The following is a 15,408-nucleotide window of genomic DNA, read 5'->3' as shown; positions in this document are numbered from 1 at the left end:
TCAGGGATACTTCAGCATGGGATTGGTAAGGTGTAATATTCTTTGATTTTCTGTTCCTGCAGCTGCAAACTTCGTATCACTTAAAGGGGTACTCCAGTGCTCCAGCGTTCTGAACATCTTGTTCAGAAAGCTTGAATCCTGCGGCAGTTATCATGACATCACGGCCACGCCTCGTGTGATGTCACACCACGCCCCCTCCATTCATGTCTATGGGAGGGGGCGTGTCGGAGACACGCCCCCTCCCATAGACATGAATAGAGGGGGTGTGGTGTGACATCATGAGGGGCGTAGCTGTGACATCACGGTCACAGGAACCCGGCTTTGTCTAGAATGCCAGGTACTGTGGGAGATCATGGGGGGGAGGGTTGGGCCCACGAGTGGACATATAATCCCCTAAAATGTCTGGCAGCGGAGTACCCCTTTAAATAAGATTGTGGATTTCTGTTTCTACATTAACTTCAATAGGGAAAATCCACCACAAATCCATGCTACTTTTTTGACAGAAATTGACATGCTGTGGATTTAAGATTTGACCCTCCGCACATCCCTTTCCATGTGAAAAATGTCTTCAATGTGTGGATGGGATTTGTGAATATCTTATCCACTTGCTGCTACCGTAATCCATTCTTTAGCATTTCTGCTAAACGTAAACGTAGCCTTATGGGGTCAGTGGGGGAGATTTATCAAAACCTGTGCAGAGGAAGAGTGGTACAGTTGCCCATAGCAACCAATCAGATTGCTTCTTTCATTTTCCACAGGCCTCTTTGGAAAATGAAAGAAGCAATCTGATTGGTTGCTATGGGCAACTGCACCACTCTTCCTCTGCACAGGTTTTGATAAATCTCCCCCAGTCTGCTTAAGCACAGGTAGAACATACATATGACTCAATCTTTGTGTTGATTTCTTAGATTAGTACTGCTCATAGATAAATGTATACCGCATTATATTCCTTTAAAAATGATGTTTATGAAAACAAAATGCCAGTAGGTGACCTATCAATCTGCTTAATGCATGAAATGGTGCCAGCAGTCATCCAGCCATTGGCACATGATAATATAGGCCTAGAAATATTTGCCAAAATGACACATTGATTTGTTTGCTACTTCCCCATGCCAAGTGGCAGATAGACAACGTGTGTGGCATGCAGCGGTTGAGTAGTCTCTATTTAGAATTTTCGTTATGGAATATTTCAATAGTCTTTTTATTTCTATATTATGCACAGAGTTTAATAAAGTTACCTGTTCAGCTAAAAGGATGTTAAGGAATTTATACTCCCATCGTGCTTTGTTATACTATTATTGTTGTCTTGTTTTATGCAGCATTTTTTGGAAAATACCTCAATGAGTATAATGGAAGCTACATACCACCGGGCTGGAGAGAATGGCTGGGACTGGTCAAGAACTCCCGTTTTTATAACTATACAATATGCCGGAATGGATACAAAGAAAAACACGGATTTGAATATGAAAAGGTATTTTGTTTTCTAACTACTGGAATATCGGTCCTTAAAAAATATGGGTATGTGTGAACAAATGTCTACGGAATTCACAGAAGGTGAACTATATACGTTGAGTCCTGGAATAGAGCATTTAGACCCTACATAGAATATGGGGCTTTATACCAAGAGGTTTCTGTGGGACACCTCTGATGTATGAATAATTACTTTTGCTTTCATGACTAAGTGGTAAAATCCAGAAGTAGTAAAAGCATGTGAAGAATTTACAAGTGGAAAGCAATGGCCTGTAATCCGAACCTTCCAATTTTTGGGGATGAGTAACTATTGAAATAACTTAAGAGTGACATGAAATTTTAGATATTAGTCAGTAAACTGTTGCTAAATGCTTTATTGGAAAATCCCTCTCCTAGGTACAGTATACAGTCATGGGCGTAAATGTTAGCACCCCTGAAATTTTTCTAGAAAATGAAGTATTTCCCACAGAAAAGGATTGCAGTAACACATGTTTTGCTATACACATGTTTATTCCCTTTGTGTGTATTGGAACTAAACCAAAAAAGGGAGAAAAAAAGCAATTTGGACATAATGTCACACCAAACTCCAAGGACAAACTTATTGGCACCTTTAACTTAATATTTGGTTGCACACCCTTTGAAAAAAATAACTGAAATCTGTCGCTTCCTATAACCATCAATAAGCTTCTTACACCTCTCAGGCGGAATGTTGGACCACTCTTCCTTTGCAAACTGCTCCAGGTCTCTCTTATTGGAAGGGCGCCTTTTCCCAACAGCAATTTTAGGATCTCTCCACAGGTGTTCAATGGGATTTAGATCTGGACTCATTGCTGGCCACTAGAGATGAGCGAAGTTACAGTGATTCGATTCGTCACAAACTTCTTGGCTCGGCGGTTGCTGACTTTAGCCTGCATAAATTAGTTCAGCTTTTCAGGTGCTCCGGTGGGCTGGAAAAGGTGGATACAGTCCTAAGAGACTCTCTCCTAGGACTGCATCCACCTTTTCCAGCCCACCGGAGCACCTGAAAGCTGAACTAATTTATGCAGACTAAAGTTAGCAACTGCTGAGCAGAGAAGTTCGTGACAAATCAAATCACTGTAACTTTGCTCATCTCTACTGGCCACTTCAGAATTCTTCAACACTTTGTTGCCATCCATTTCTGGGTGCTTTTTGACGTATGTTTGGGGTCATTGTTCTGCTGGAAGACCCAAGATCTCGGACGCAAACCCAGCTTTCTGACACTGGGCTGTACAGTGCGACTCAAAATCCATTGGTAATCTTCAGATTTCATGATGCCATCCACACATTCAAGGCATCCAGTGCCAGACGCAGCAAAACAACCCCAAAACATCATTGAACCTCCACCATATTTAACTGTAGGTACTGTGTTCTTTTCTTTGTATTATCTTGCACTTATCCACATTAAATTTCAGTTGCCAGAGTTCTGATCATTCTTCTAGTTTTCCTAAATCCTTTTCCATTTGGCGGATCCCTCCAGGAACATCAACCCTGTTACATATCTTTGTGTCATCAGCAAAAAGACATACCTCACCATCAAGACCTTTTGCGATATTACTAATGAAGATATTAAACAAAATTGGTCCCAGTACAGATCCCTGAGGTCCCCACTGGAAACAAGACCCTACTCTGAATATACTCCATTGACTACAACCCTCTGTTGTCTGTCACTCAGCCACTGCCTAATCCACTCAACAATATGCGAGTCCAAGCTCAATGACTATAGTTTATTTATAAGTCTTCTATCTGGGATTCTATCTGGGACAGTGTCGAAAGCCTTACTAAAATTCTAGATATGCGATTTCTACTGCCCCTCCGCCATCTTTTATTTTAGTCACCCAGTCAAAAAAATCAATAAGATTTGTTTGACATGATCTATCTGAAGTAAATCCATGTTTTTTTTCATCTTGCAATCCATGTGATTTTTGATGTTCCGCACTCCTATCCTTTACTAAGGTTTCCATTAATTTCCCCACTATTAATGTCAGACATACTGGCCTGTAGTTGCTTGATTTTTTCCTACTACCTTTCTTGTGAATGGGCATGACATTTGCTAATTTCCAATCTTCCGGGACGACTCCTGTTACCAGTGATTCGTTAAAGGGGTACTCCGGTGCTTAGACATCTTATCCCCTATCCAAAGTGTAACGTCACGCCCCCGCACCGTGTGATGTCACGCTCCGCCTCTCAATGAAAGCCTATGGGAGGGGGCGTGATAGCTATCACGCCCCCTCCCATAGGCTTGCATTGAGGGGTGGAGCATGACATCACACAGGGGCGGGGGCGTGACATCACACTCCGCCTGCCCGGTGGTCGCCGGTAATCAGTCCTGGAGCGAACACGCTTCAGGGACTGATTACAAATGGGGTGCAAGATCACGGGGGTCCCCAGCGGCGGGACTCCCGCGATCAGGCATCTTATCCCCTATCCTTTGGATAGGGGATAAGATGTCTAAGCACCGGAGTACCCCTTTAAATAAATCTGTTATCGGTTTTGCTAGCTCACCACTAAGCTCTTTTACTAATTTTGGGTGTATCCCATCAGGCCCCTGTGATTTATTTGTCTTCACTTTAGACATCAAACGTAGAACCTCTTCCTCTGTAAAGACACATGCATCAAACGATTCATTAGTCTTCCTCCATAACGGAAGCTTACTCAAGTTCATTTTGGCAAAATGTAGTCTTGCTTTTTTATGTCTCTGTGTCAGCAGCGGGGTCCTCCTGGGTCTCCTGCCATAGTGTTTCATTCCATGTAAATGTACACACAATACACACAAAGGGAATAAACATGTTTATTGCAAAACATGTGTTACAGCAATCCTTTTCTGTGAGAAATACTTCATTTTCTACAACAATTTCAGGGGTGCCAACATTTACGGCCATGACTGTATATAAGTAAAACCTATTGCTAGATACAAATTTAATCCTGACAATAGAATGAACAAAATGTATAAAGCAGAGCAGACTTCGGATCAGTCTGGAGGATATTTAGCAAATAATATTATCCAGAGAACAGATCAGTATGAGTGCTACTGACATTAATGCTGATTTATAAATGCATTGCTTTTGTTCAAGGGTCGACCTGGCTTTTGAAGTTTAGTCTTACAGTTCTTTTTCCTCCGCTCTGTATAGTTTACCAGATGTGACTAAATCTTCGTCATACGTGTCTATCTGGAATGTAATATTTTAGCGTAATTGTCATGAATTTGGTTCGTCTGTTCTGACGTCCGGAGGGAGAAAAAAAAAAGAAAGAAAAAGAAAAAAAAAAAAAAAAAGAAAGAAAAATAAAAAAATAAAAAAAAAGTTTCATCCTGTGACCGTTTCAGTCGGCTGGGAGAGGTGCGGGCAACATATGGTGTTCTTTGGATCTGTTGGGATAGATGATGTTACTGTGTATTTCCATCCATAAAACTCATAAACAGGACCTGGACGTTCGCTGGTTTTCATTATGCTTTGGAAAAAAAAAAATGATTTTGTGCTGTCAAGTCTCAGGGTGGTACGATTGGAAAGGACGTGGAGAAAAACTAACAAGGTTCTGGGAAGCCCTTTCTTGAAAAACGTAGATCTCGACAAAAGCGAGGAATGTGTGCCAAGGTGACCTGCCCACGGCCGTGAGATTTGGTAGAGCCGCTAACCGCTGCAAACCCATGAGTCTTTTCAATGTGATGACAGCATGCTGGGATTCCGTCAGCCAGTGACACAGATGTTCCAGTTATGGCATTTGACCCATGTAATGGGATTGCACAGAAGATTACAAGCTTAGTGGTGCTCATCCCCTTAGGTCTTGGAAGATATATGGCTTGAAATTAATTTGGCATATCCTCCTTCTTTCTGTTCCATGATACGTTCTAATCGTCCTTTTTATTTTATATGCGCATAATCTAAAGGGATTTTATTATTTTTTTTTTTTTATAGAAAGCCAAACTGGATTCTGTGTAATCTCACCTGATGTAATAGACACTTTTACTATTCGTTTAATTGTTTTCCAGCTGTAGATTTAATTAAGAGGAGGAATTAAGAACTTTAATGCCTCTATTATCTGATGGGTAGAAATACAGTTGTGCTGGATGGTTTATGCCGCAGTGTTTTCCAAACAGTATGTCTCCAGCTGTTGCAAAACTACAACTCCCAGCATGCCCGGACAGCCGTTGGCTGTCCGGGCATACTGGGAGTTGTAGTTTTGCAACAGCTGGAGGTCTACGGTTTGGAGACCACGGTTATAGAGCATGTACCCCTAAATAGAGATGAGCGAACTTACAGTAAATTCGATTCGTCACGAACTTCTCGGCTCGGCAGTGGATGACTTTTCCTGCATAAATTAGTTCAGCTTTCAGGTGCTCCGGTGGGCTGGAAAAGGTGGATACAGTTATAGGAGACTCTTTCCTAGGACTGTATCCACCTTTTCCAGCCCACGGGAGCACCTGAAAGCTGAACTAATTTACGCAGGATAAGTCATCAACTACCGAGCCGAGAAGTTCGTGACAAATCGAATTTACTGTAAGTTCGCTCATCTCTAGTATCCACCTTTTCCAGCCCACTGGAGCACCCGAAAGCTGAACTAATTTATGCAGGAAAAGTCATCAACTGCCGAGCCGAGAAGTTCGTGACGAATCGAATTTACTGCAAGTTCGCTCATCTCTATTTAGGGGTACATGCTCTATAACCGTGGTCTCCAAACTGTAGACCTCCAGCTGTTGCAAAACTACAATTTACTGTAAATTCGCTCATCTCTATCCCTAAAACAAGGGAACACCGCAGTTACAGATATTTTCATGTGTTACATTGTGGTTTCGCAACAGCTGGAGCCACACTGTTTGGAAAACATTGGGGTACAGATTTAGTCTCTTTATGGACTTCTCTTTGTAGCCTGTAACATGTAGCTAGGGCTGCAATGATTCATTGATTTAATCTCTTAAAATCGATAATTGAAATTGTTGATGACAATCGATTAATTGGTTTTAGGGGGTGTGGTATCTGTCGCTAGCGGCGTGGCCTAGCAACACAGTATTCCTAGTATTTTTTTACTATTTTCCTGCCTTTTAGCCCCTCAGTTTACCCCTACATATCCACCTTCATCTCCCCTTAGGGTGCGTTCACACTGAGGAATTCAAGAGGAATTCACGAGGAATAATTTCGGTCAGGAAATTGTTGCCTTCTCCATCAAGCGGAATTCAAGTGGAATTTCCATCCGGAAATGAAGAGGAATGAAGGAGGAGGCTATTTAATTTACTTTTCTGAATTCTGCTTGAATTCCGCTTGAAAATGATGTCGGGCAGAATTTTTTTTTTTACCATTGACTTCTATTGGATTCTGCTTGCGGATTCCACTTGAAGAATGATCAAGTTCTTTCTTCAAGCGGAAAGGAATTCAGCATCGGAATTCTGCTAGTGTGAACAGGCCAGCAGAAAAAACATTAAAGTCAATGGGCAGAGGAGATGTGCATTAATATGGAGAGGAGAATTCATGAGGAATTACTCGATAAAATTCCTCTTGAATTACTCAGTGTGAACGCACCCTTACCCTCAAGTACCTTTTTGAACATGCTGCCGGCCTGTGACATCTGCGGCCTACCTGCAGCACTGAGACCATGGCCACGTGTGCAAAAGACTTGATGTCCAGCGAGGTAGGATGCAAAACAGGATTTCTTTATTGGGGACTCATGGTCAGCACATAAAACCAACGCGTTTCGGGTCAGACAGGACCCTTAATCATGGCATAACAAAGTTACAAAGACATCAAGTTTAAACAAGAATATCTATGGTCCCATGTAGAGTGACGTCATTACAATAAAATAGTAACATAAAAAATCTGGACCGGAGTGGACTGCACCAACGGGAATAGGTCCAGAGAACACACAGAAAGACTGGAAAAATACTCAGCATATATGTATATATGTCCACTAGGGTGAAAGTTTTTATCGTAACTGTCCGATATCAACTAATATCACCAGGAGATGACATATATACCCCCAAGAAAATAGAAAAGATGTGTTGTATAATGAAAAGAGGAGGGGGGGAGGGGGGAAGGAAAGGGGGGGGGCGAAGGAAAGGGGGATAAGAAGGTAAGGGGGAGAAAGGGAGGGGAAAAGGAGGGGGGAAAGGGAGGGAGGGGAAAAGGGGAGGGGGGTAGGAGGGGGTGGGGAAGGGAGGGGAAGGGGAGGGGGGGAAAGGGGGGGGAAGAAGGGGGAGGTTTATAGAAAGAAAACTGCCCAGCAGGGAAACAAAAAATGAATAATAATATAAACAGCTAATAAGTGAAAATAAGATCATGTCTGAGATTCATCCCAGATGGTTCTCTAGTATCAAGCAAAAAAATCCAATAAGATTCCCTGTTGAGCAGTCTGGTGTGCTCTCCGAAAGCCAGCACCACCTCCTTGTCCTCGGCACCTCCGGTGAAAAGAAGCCTCTGGTTCTGACATTGCGAGAGACACCAGTTCTTTTTGGTGAAGGAGGATGGCCATCACTAAGGTCTGTGAACTGCTCCTTCTCCCCTGCAATGAGACTCCTAGGTTAACCCATCAGGTGCTGTCCCCTTTCTTTTCTCCCAGTTAACCCTCCAGGTGCTGTCCCTTTGCTCTTACCCTCTGTTAACCCTACAGGTGCATGTAATAAACAAGAACAAGGTTTGTCTGGCCCTTCTGCAGGATATACAACAGTTCCCAAAGTTATCTCAGCAGCTTAGGATAGGAGCGGCTTATTGTCAGCTGGAGGTGCAAGACTGTCCTATAACGTAGTTCACGCGTGCAAAAAGACAAAGAGAGAATGAAGACAGTTGCACTCACCACTCTGACCGAAACCTTCTTTATTCAAATGGCTTCAGGTACAGTCATGGCAGATGCAGGGGTGCATCCATGGGACGGTTACCGTTTCGCGTGATGTACACGCTTCGTCAAGCCATCGCTCAGGAAAGAACAAAGGGGTGGGGATTATGTGCACATTCACCAGGTGGGCATAATCAGCAATACAAAAGGTGAAAAAAACATATACAACACAGCACTTACATATTATTTTAAAAGTTAACTTAAATAATTTCTATTATTAAGACCAACTGGTCCTAAGGCATTCAGCTTGATTATCCATTTTGCCTCGGTTTGTAGGACAATCGAATGTCGATCCCCTCCATTGCGAAGTGAATTGACTATTTGTAGACTGGCGAATTTCATAACATTGCAATCTCCATTGTGGTGTTCTCGTTTGTGGGCTATTAAGTGAGGGGTTCCCTTCCCTGTACGGACATAATAAAAATGTTCACATACTCGGGTAAATAAAGTTCTTATCCTCTTACCCTCATAAAAGAACCCACAAGGGCATATACCAAGAAACTTGATCGACAAGAAATAAATTGGTTAACGGCATGGGTATAGCTACCTAGTTTGATACTGCGACTCTTTGTATTGTGGGAGCAGGAATTATAATTACCGCAGGCGAAATTCCCTTTTGGTGTGCTTCTGTCCAGCCAGGTGCTTTTTGGAGCAACATAATCCGGCTTCGACAGTGCGTCTCATTACAAATTTATTTCTTGACGATCCCGTTTCTTGGTATATACCCTGATTTGCCCTTGCTGGTTCTTTTATGTGGGTAAGACGATAAGAACTTTATTTACCCCTCGCTTAATAGCCCACATACGAGAACATCACAATGGAGATTGCAATGTTATGAAGTTTGCCGGTCTACAAATAGTCAATTCACCTCACAATGGAGGGGATCGACATTCGATTCTCCTACAAACTGAGGCAAAGTGGATAATCAAGCTGAATGGCTTAGGACCAATTGGTCTTAATGATAGAAATGACTTAAGTTCATTTTTATAATAATATGTAAGTGCTTTGTTGTATATGTTTTTTTTTTTCACCTTTTGTATTGCTGATTTTGCCCACCTGGTGAGTGCGCACATAATCCCCACCCCTTTGTTCAGTCTTGAGCGTTGGCTTGACGAAGCGTGTATATCATGGATGTGCCCCTGCATCTGCTATGACTGTACCTGAAGCTATTTGAATAAAGAAGATTTCGGTCAGAGTGGTGAGTGCGACTGCATTCATTCTCTCTTTGTCTTTTTGCACGCAACCCTACAGGTGCTGCCCCTTCTCTCTTACCTCTGTGCTGTCCCTTCGCTCTTATCTTCCGTTAACCCTTCAGGTTCTGTTCCTTTACTCTTACCCTATGTTAACCCTTCAGGTGCTGTCCCTTCGCTCTTATCCTATGTTAACCCTTCAGGTGCTGTCCCTTCGCTCATAACTTTTGGATAACCCTTCTTGTTAACTCTTCACAATGTGGTCCCCACTTGTTTCCACTCTGCCATTAACCATTCCCTGGTCCCCTAATCACGTTTTGGGTTTTTATCTGATTAATCGTACACCTAATCAGCGAAATAATTGTAAGTTGCAACCCTACATGTAAAAGTAAAACTATGAAACCGTGACGTTTTTAAAAAGCCTTAGATCCATGGCAGATAAATACCTTAGATAAATTAGACTATTTGAAGGAATTATCCAAAATTAGAAAAACACAGCTGCTTTCTTCCATAAACACCATTCTTCACCAGTCCTCAGGTTGTGTATGGAATTGTAGCTCAGTTTCTTTGAAGTGAATAGAGCCGAGTTGTAATACCACACACAACCTGAGAGTATTTGTTTATTCAGTGTACAATCTTTCCATCCAACATCAACAGAACTAAAGCTATCACTTTGTTAGATGAGCAATCTGGTTGGTTATCTTTTTTCTTAAAGCGTACCTGTCATGGTGCAAAAACAAAAAATGTTATTCAGTACCTAATCCTGATCATGTACATATCATTTTTATGTGTCTATATCCCTAACAAATAGCATTTATATGTTGCTCACTTTCTTTTTGTTCTTCCTTATGAAGGGGGCGTGTCCATCTCTCTCCCTCACTGTGAATGACTCATCTGCTCTGAGTCTGGGAGCAGCCTGGCAGTCTGCAAATCACTGCACAGTAGTTTTTATTCATACATTTCTATCTGTTCCTAGTAAAGCTGGATGTTAATCAACATAGCTGTCACTATGTGTGTCATTCAGCTTTCACAGACTCCTTAATGTCTGATCAGCTTCTTTGTCGTTCAGGAGTCAGAGAAAGCTTTGGCTGTTCAAGCATGCTGGGAGTTGTAGTTTTACAACAGCTGGAGCTGCAGTGTTATAAACATTATTATTATGTTATAAAAAGCAGTGTTAGAGCAGTGTTGCCTTTAGCTGTTGTAAAACTACAACTCCCATCATGGGAGTTGTAGTTTAGGAACAGCTGAAGGCTCAAGTGGTGCAATGGTGATCTCCTATACTGGATACCAACATGCTTTACGTCCGGTATCCAGTATGCTGCAAAATACAGCCTAGTCTGTCTGCATAAAGATAGATGACCCCTAGTGGCGGCTATTTTCGTTTTTGATTTTTGATTTTTTTTTGTAAAATTGATTTTTTTTTAAATAAGATGACTTTTTTAAATTATACATTTATCAGTAGTACTAGAAAATAATAAGTTTTTCATAATGACACTGCGTCTTTAAGGTGGCCATACATTTTTAATAACTGAACTGAGCACTCATTCGGCTGACTGTTGTGACCTCCCCATACACATGAATGCTTGACATGGCCAAACATTTTTGCAAGTTCTATTGGGAGCGATAAGCCACAGCCAGACATCTTTGGCGCGGGCTTATCGCTTTCTGAACCATAGGGTCAACACGCCTGACCCTTTCCTCCACTGACATCATCTTTCGGTGGAAAGATGGGAGGTCACTGTACATCTGTGGGTATGTCCATATGGCCAGGTTACTAGTATGTTTCCTGCGTAAAATCCGCAGCAGACCCCATTGAGTTCAATGTAATATGCTGCAGATTTTCTGCTGCAGAAAATCTGCCATAAACTCACTTGTAGCGGCCCGCAGTGGGAAACATGCTCGAGACCTGCCTGTGTGGACGTGCCCTTGGAGAGACAGCCAAACCAGCTGAAGGCGACAGATTTGTGTAAAGTGTGTACAACTTCAATAGCCAAAGGGACTATACGCATGGCAGAATTTCCGCTTGCGGAATTCCTCCTCAAATTAAAGCCCATAGACTTCTATGGGATTCCGCACTCCCATTCACACTTCTGAAATTCTGAAGTGTGAATTAGAGTGCAGAATCCCATAGAAGTCTATGGGCTTTAATTTGAGGCGGAATTCCACAAGCAGAAATTCTGCCTTGTGATATAGTGTTGAGCACGAATATTCAAAATATGATTTTTTTCCACGAATATCCGCATTTTGCGATTTTGCAAATATTTAGAATATAGTGATATATATTTGTAATGCCGAATATTAATTTTTTTTTCAGTCACATCACAACAATGATATGTACTGTGTAAAAAAAATAAAAGTGATCATCGCTCTCTGCTTCCAGCTTGTGGTCCAAAGAAGGCTCCAATATTATTTAATGTGTGAGTCTGTGTGGAGCGCGAATATTTTCTAAATGCGAAAATGCTAATATTCGCGAATATCGGCGCTTCCAGAGGACACTGATCCCTCCCTTCTTTTAGGTGAAAGATATAATCGCGCATGTGCACTATTTTCATTTCACGAATTTAATTACGAATTTTCGCATGGGGGGAAAAAAGGGAATGAACATAGAGAATATGTGAATTTTGCAAACATAGGACGAATATTCGGCCATATATTCGCCAAATATCGCGAGTGGCCCCTCCATACACATCAGAGTTGGTCAAATGGTCCTTCTGAAATTGGCCGGGTTGGCCAACTTTTTACTAAGGTGTATAGAGTCTTTCACTTCCACCTTTTTAGGCATTGTTCATACTTGCACTTGAGGAACCATTGTCACTGTAGACTATGTTTGGTACATGAAAATAAGTGGGTCCAGTGGAGGCACACTGTGATATACGCTAACATCCCAATCTATTGGGTTTGACAACATATTTTGGGGCATAATAAGTGTGAATTTATAATTACATGTAGTATGTCATGTTATACTCAATTGGGACATACCGTACTTTGGATTTCCACTTTGGAAGGGTCCCCTGAAATTGGCAGCGCATGAATTACTTTGCTGTTGGATATGGGTGACAAAACTGTATAGTTTCCCTGCATCACCACAGGGCAAACAGAAAAATGACACTGCTCCTGTTAAAATCAATGGGATCTTCGTGTAGGTCAAAGATGTGTTGAGTATTCAAAATATACACTCTACTCTAGCTAAGAGATAAGAGCTGAATTTGTAGAACATGTGCAAATTGGTTTAACCAGTCCCTCTACACTCTACACTAAAATTTGCTGGTTGCTGGTCAGAGGAGCTTTAAATGTTTACAGATGCTCTTTTTTTTCCAATGTCCTCAATGGACATCCTCACAAATACTAGGCAATGCTTTGTTTTCATTTCCACATTTAGCACAACTTGGGACTGAACACTGGACTTTTTCCAGTCCTATTAACGTGACCATCAAATGAAGCTATAAAATCTGGCAGCGTATCCATTATTTTATAGCAGATGCTCTGTGCAGACACAAGTGTTCCTTTTAGAGTAGTGTTTTCTAGGTTTTGTTCTGCATTGTGAGAGTCTCAAATATGCAACATACTATTTTATTTTTGTATAATCTCAACATAGTACATACGGGAAATATAGGACAAGCAAGAATTGTACACTTGCAAAGTCTGGTTATTTCAAGAGCTCATGATACAGTGATGATCTTGTAGAATACACATATTCTTACTAGTAATCCCCTAGTACATGTGATACCTTACAAAAACAGTCTCCAATTAGACGTAAAGTTCTAAATCTGCTTGACGAATGCAATAGTATATGTCCCAGAATATCATATGGTCCCATACAATCTCATTAAAACAAGCTAAATAGTAGCAGTGGCACTTACATATTGTAAGCTGAAGACAGGAAGGACAGGGAGGGGGGACAACACCTGGTTCACTAGCACAGATTCGATCTCCTCGGCCGTGCTTATGCAGCTGTTCTGAGCTTTAACTACACATCACGTGAGCACTTGTCTCTCAGTTATTTCCCAATGAAGTTTGCATGAGACTGCAGGCAAGTAGCAGTGGCAGGTGGTTTAATTTAAAAATTCATCTTCATTCTTTGACCCCCTCCTCTTTTTGTTCCATTTCCTCAATTTCCCTGAGCCACACAATTTCCGTGAGCCTTCTTGGCTATAGGTTAAGTATACTTATTTGTGAATCAGACTCCTTTAATGACAGCAGCTGCATGCACCTAGTGATCAGGCCATATGAAGGATCTGAACCTGTACTCCAGAGATGGTTTTACAAGTCCCTCCGCCTGCGTTATGGTGAAAATCCAATTATTTGCATCTACTGAAAGCTTTAAATCTGAATTTAATAGGAAGCAAAGCTATTGTATACAAGGATAGAAAGACAGGCTTATGTTTTGCTTTTAGATTTTTGTCTGTGTTTTCTGCATTGTTATATTGTGGATTAGTTGGTGCATAATTAAAGCATAAGAAAGATTGGCTTTCCATTATTAATAATCCTCTCTGTAGAGGAAATTTCTATAATACCACGTGCCTGAGAAATTTTGCGCAATGTAATCTTTTTGATGTTTGTTGACATCATTTAAATTAAGTTTTGCTTTGCGGTTTATATGTAAGTGTGTAGGAAATTTTTTTTTTGTTTTCTTTTATTAATTGTTGTAGCCAATAATTTTTTGATTTGTAAAAATTTCCATATAGTTTTACTGGCTGTCCTGTTTATAGACTGGGTTCACATGAGACTAAGGGTACGTTCCCACCTGGCGTATACGCAGCATATTTGACGCTGCGCAAAATTTGCAGCAGCAGCGGGAAATACGATTTGTATTCCTTGCTCACTATACACTCAGGGCTTTCCAGCAGCAGTCCTATGTGTGCAGTGAGTTTTTTGAGGCGGAGCCTCACATCACAGTCAGGCCGGCACACGGCTCCACCTCCAAAACTTACTACACATATAGGGCTGCCGCCGGAATGCACTGTGTGTATAGTGAGTGAGGAATACGCAGCGTATTTCCCACTGCCGCAAATTTTGCGCTGCATATATGCCAGGTGGGAACGCATCCTTATAGTCAGCATTTTTATAGCTAAAACAAAAAAAGCTTGTGTCCTGGACCTACTCCTGGTTTTGGATAAGAAAAAAATTATAAATACTAGCATAAATACTATTTGTAAAACCAGCCTTATATAGACCTCCAAAAAAAAACAGCAGAGCTGTCATTAGCCCTCAGCCACTAATAAAGGAATGACTCAGCTGACAATGTCCTAGTCTACACAGCAAAGCCAAAAACTGATTTGCAAAAAAAAAGAAAAAAAATAGAATATATGAAGAATTGAATATTTCTAGGATAATCATATACAAATTAAAAAGCACCTAAATTATCTGGTGATAATCCCTCATCCAGCTATGTGCCGTTTGGATATATAAAGAGAAAATGAATACAATATCAATTGTAAAATAGGGTTGACCCAACCATTTTGCTACTCTTTAATGACTACCTTATCAACTTTCTTTGGACACTCAGGATAGGAAATGTTTGACTTGGCATGTGCATAAAAGGTGTCATTCTGAAATGCATATGAAACTCATCAGGGTGGCACACATCCTTTGTTCTAAGTGATGTGTTTTATGTCCACCCAAGATCAAAAAATCATGCGGAAATGTTATTCTTTCTGTCAGCTTGTTAAACAATCTGTAAAAGCTTTTTCTTAGTTATATCTTTTTCGGGAAATATGGTAGCCTCTAAAGCTTTTCCATTAGTAGTCTCACAAGTTTCTCAGACATCACTGTATATATTGGTTAAAATGTCCAACTGGAATATATAACAACTTGACAGAAGAAGAGGACAGTGGATTATATTTAGTAAGTTTACTAGTATTGTTGGGTAAATTCTTCAGAGATATAATGCACATAGAAGTATTAATGTTTC

The 15,408-nt window shown here is 41.0% G+C and overlaps 1 protein-coding gene across 2 annotated transcripts in view; it reads left to right on the top strand.

Annotated features, from left to right (window-relative positions):
- The window catches only part of SULF1 (sulfatase 1), a 142,230-nt gene that overhangs the window by 73,172 nt on the left and 53,650 nt on the right, over positions 1 to 15,408 (top strand). For both annotated transcript variants that reach the window (XM_056522117.1, XM_056522118.1), the window contains exon 6: positions 1,320 to 1,471. In XM_056522117.1, coding sequence (XP_056378092.1) covers positions 1,320 to 1,471 — 152 coding nt within the window. The remainder of the gene's footprint in view (positions 1 to 1,319; positions 1,472 to 15,408) is intronic.

This window comes from Hyla sarda, chromosome 5 (genome assembly GCF_029499605.1).
Source record: "Hyla sarda isolate aHylSar1 chromosome 5, aHylSar1.hap1, whole genome shotgun sequence".
Lineage (NCBI taxonomy): Eukaryota > Metazoa > Chordata > Amphibia > Anura > Hylidae > Hyla > Hyla sarda.
The sequence above is the reverse complement of the archived record's forward strand: the minus strand, read 5'-3'. Positions and strand labels throughout refer to the sequence as shown.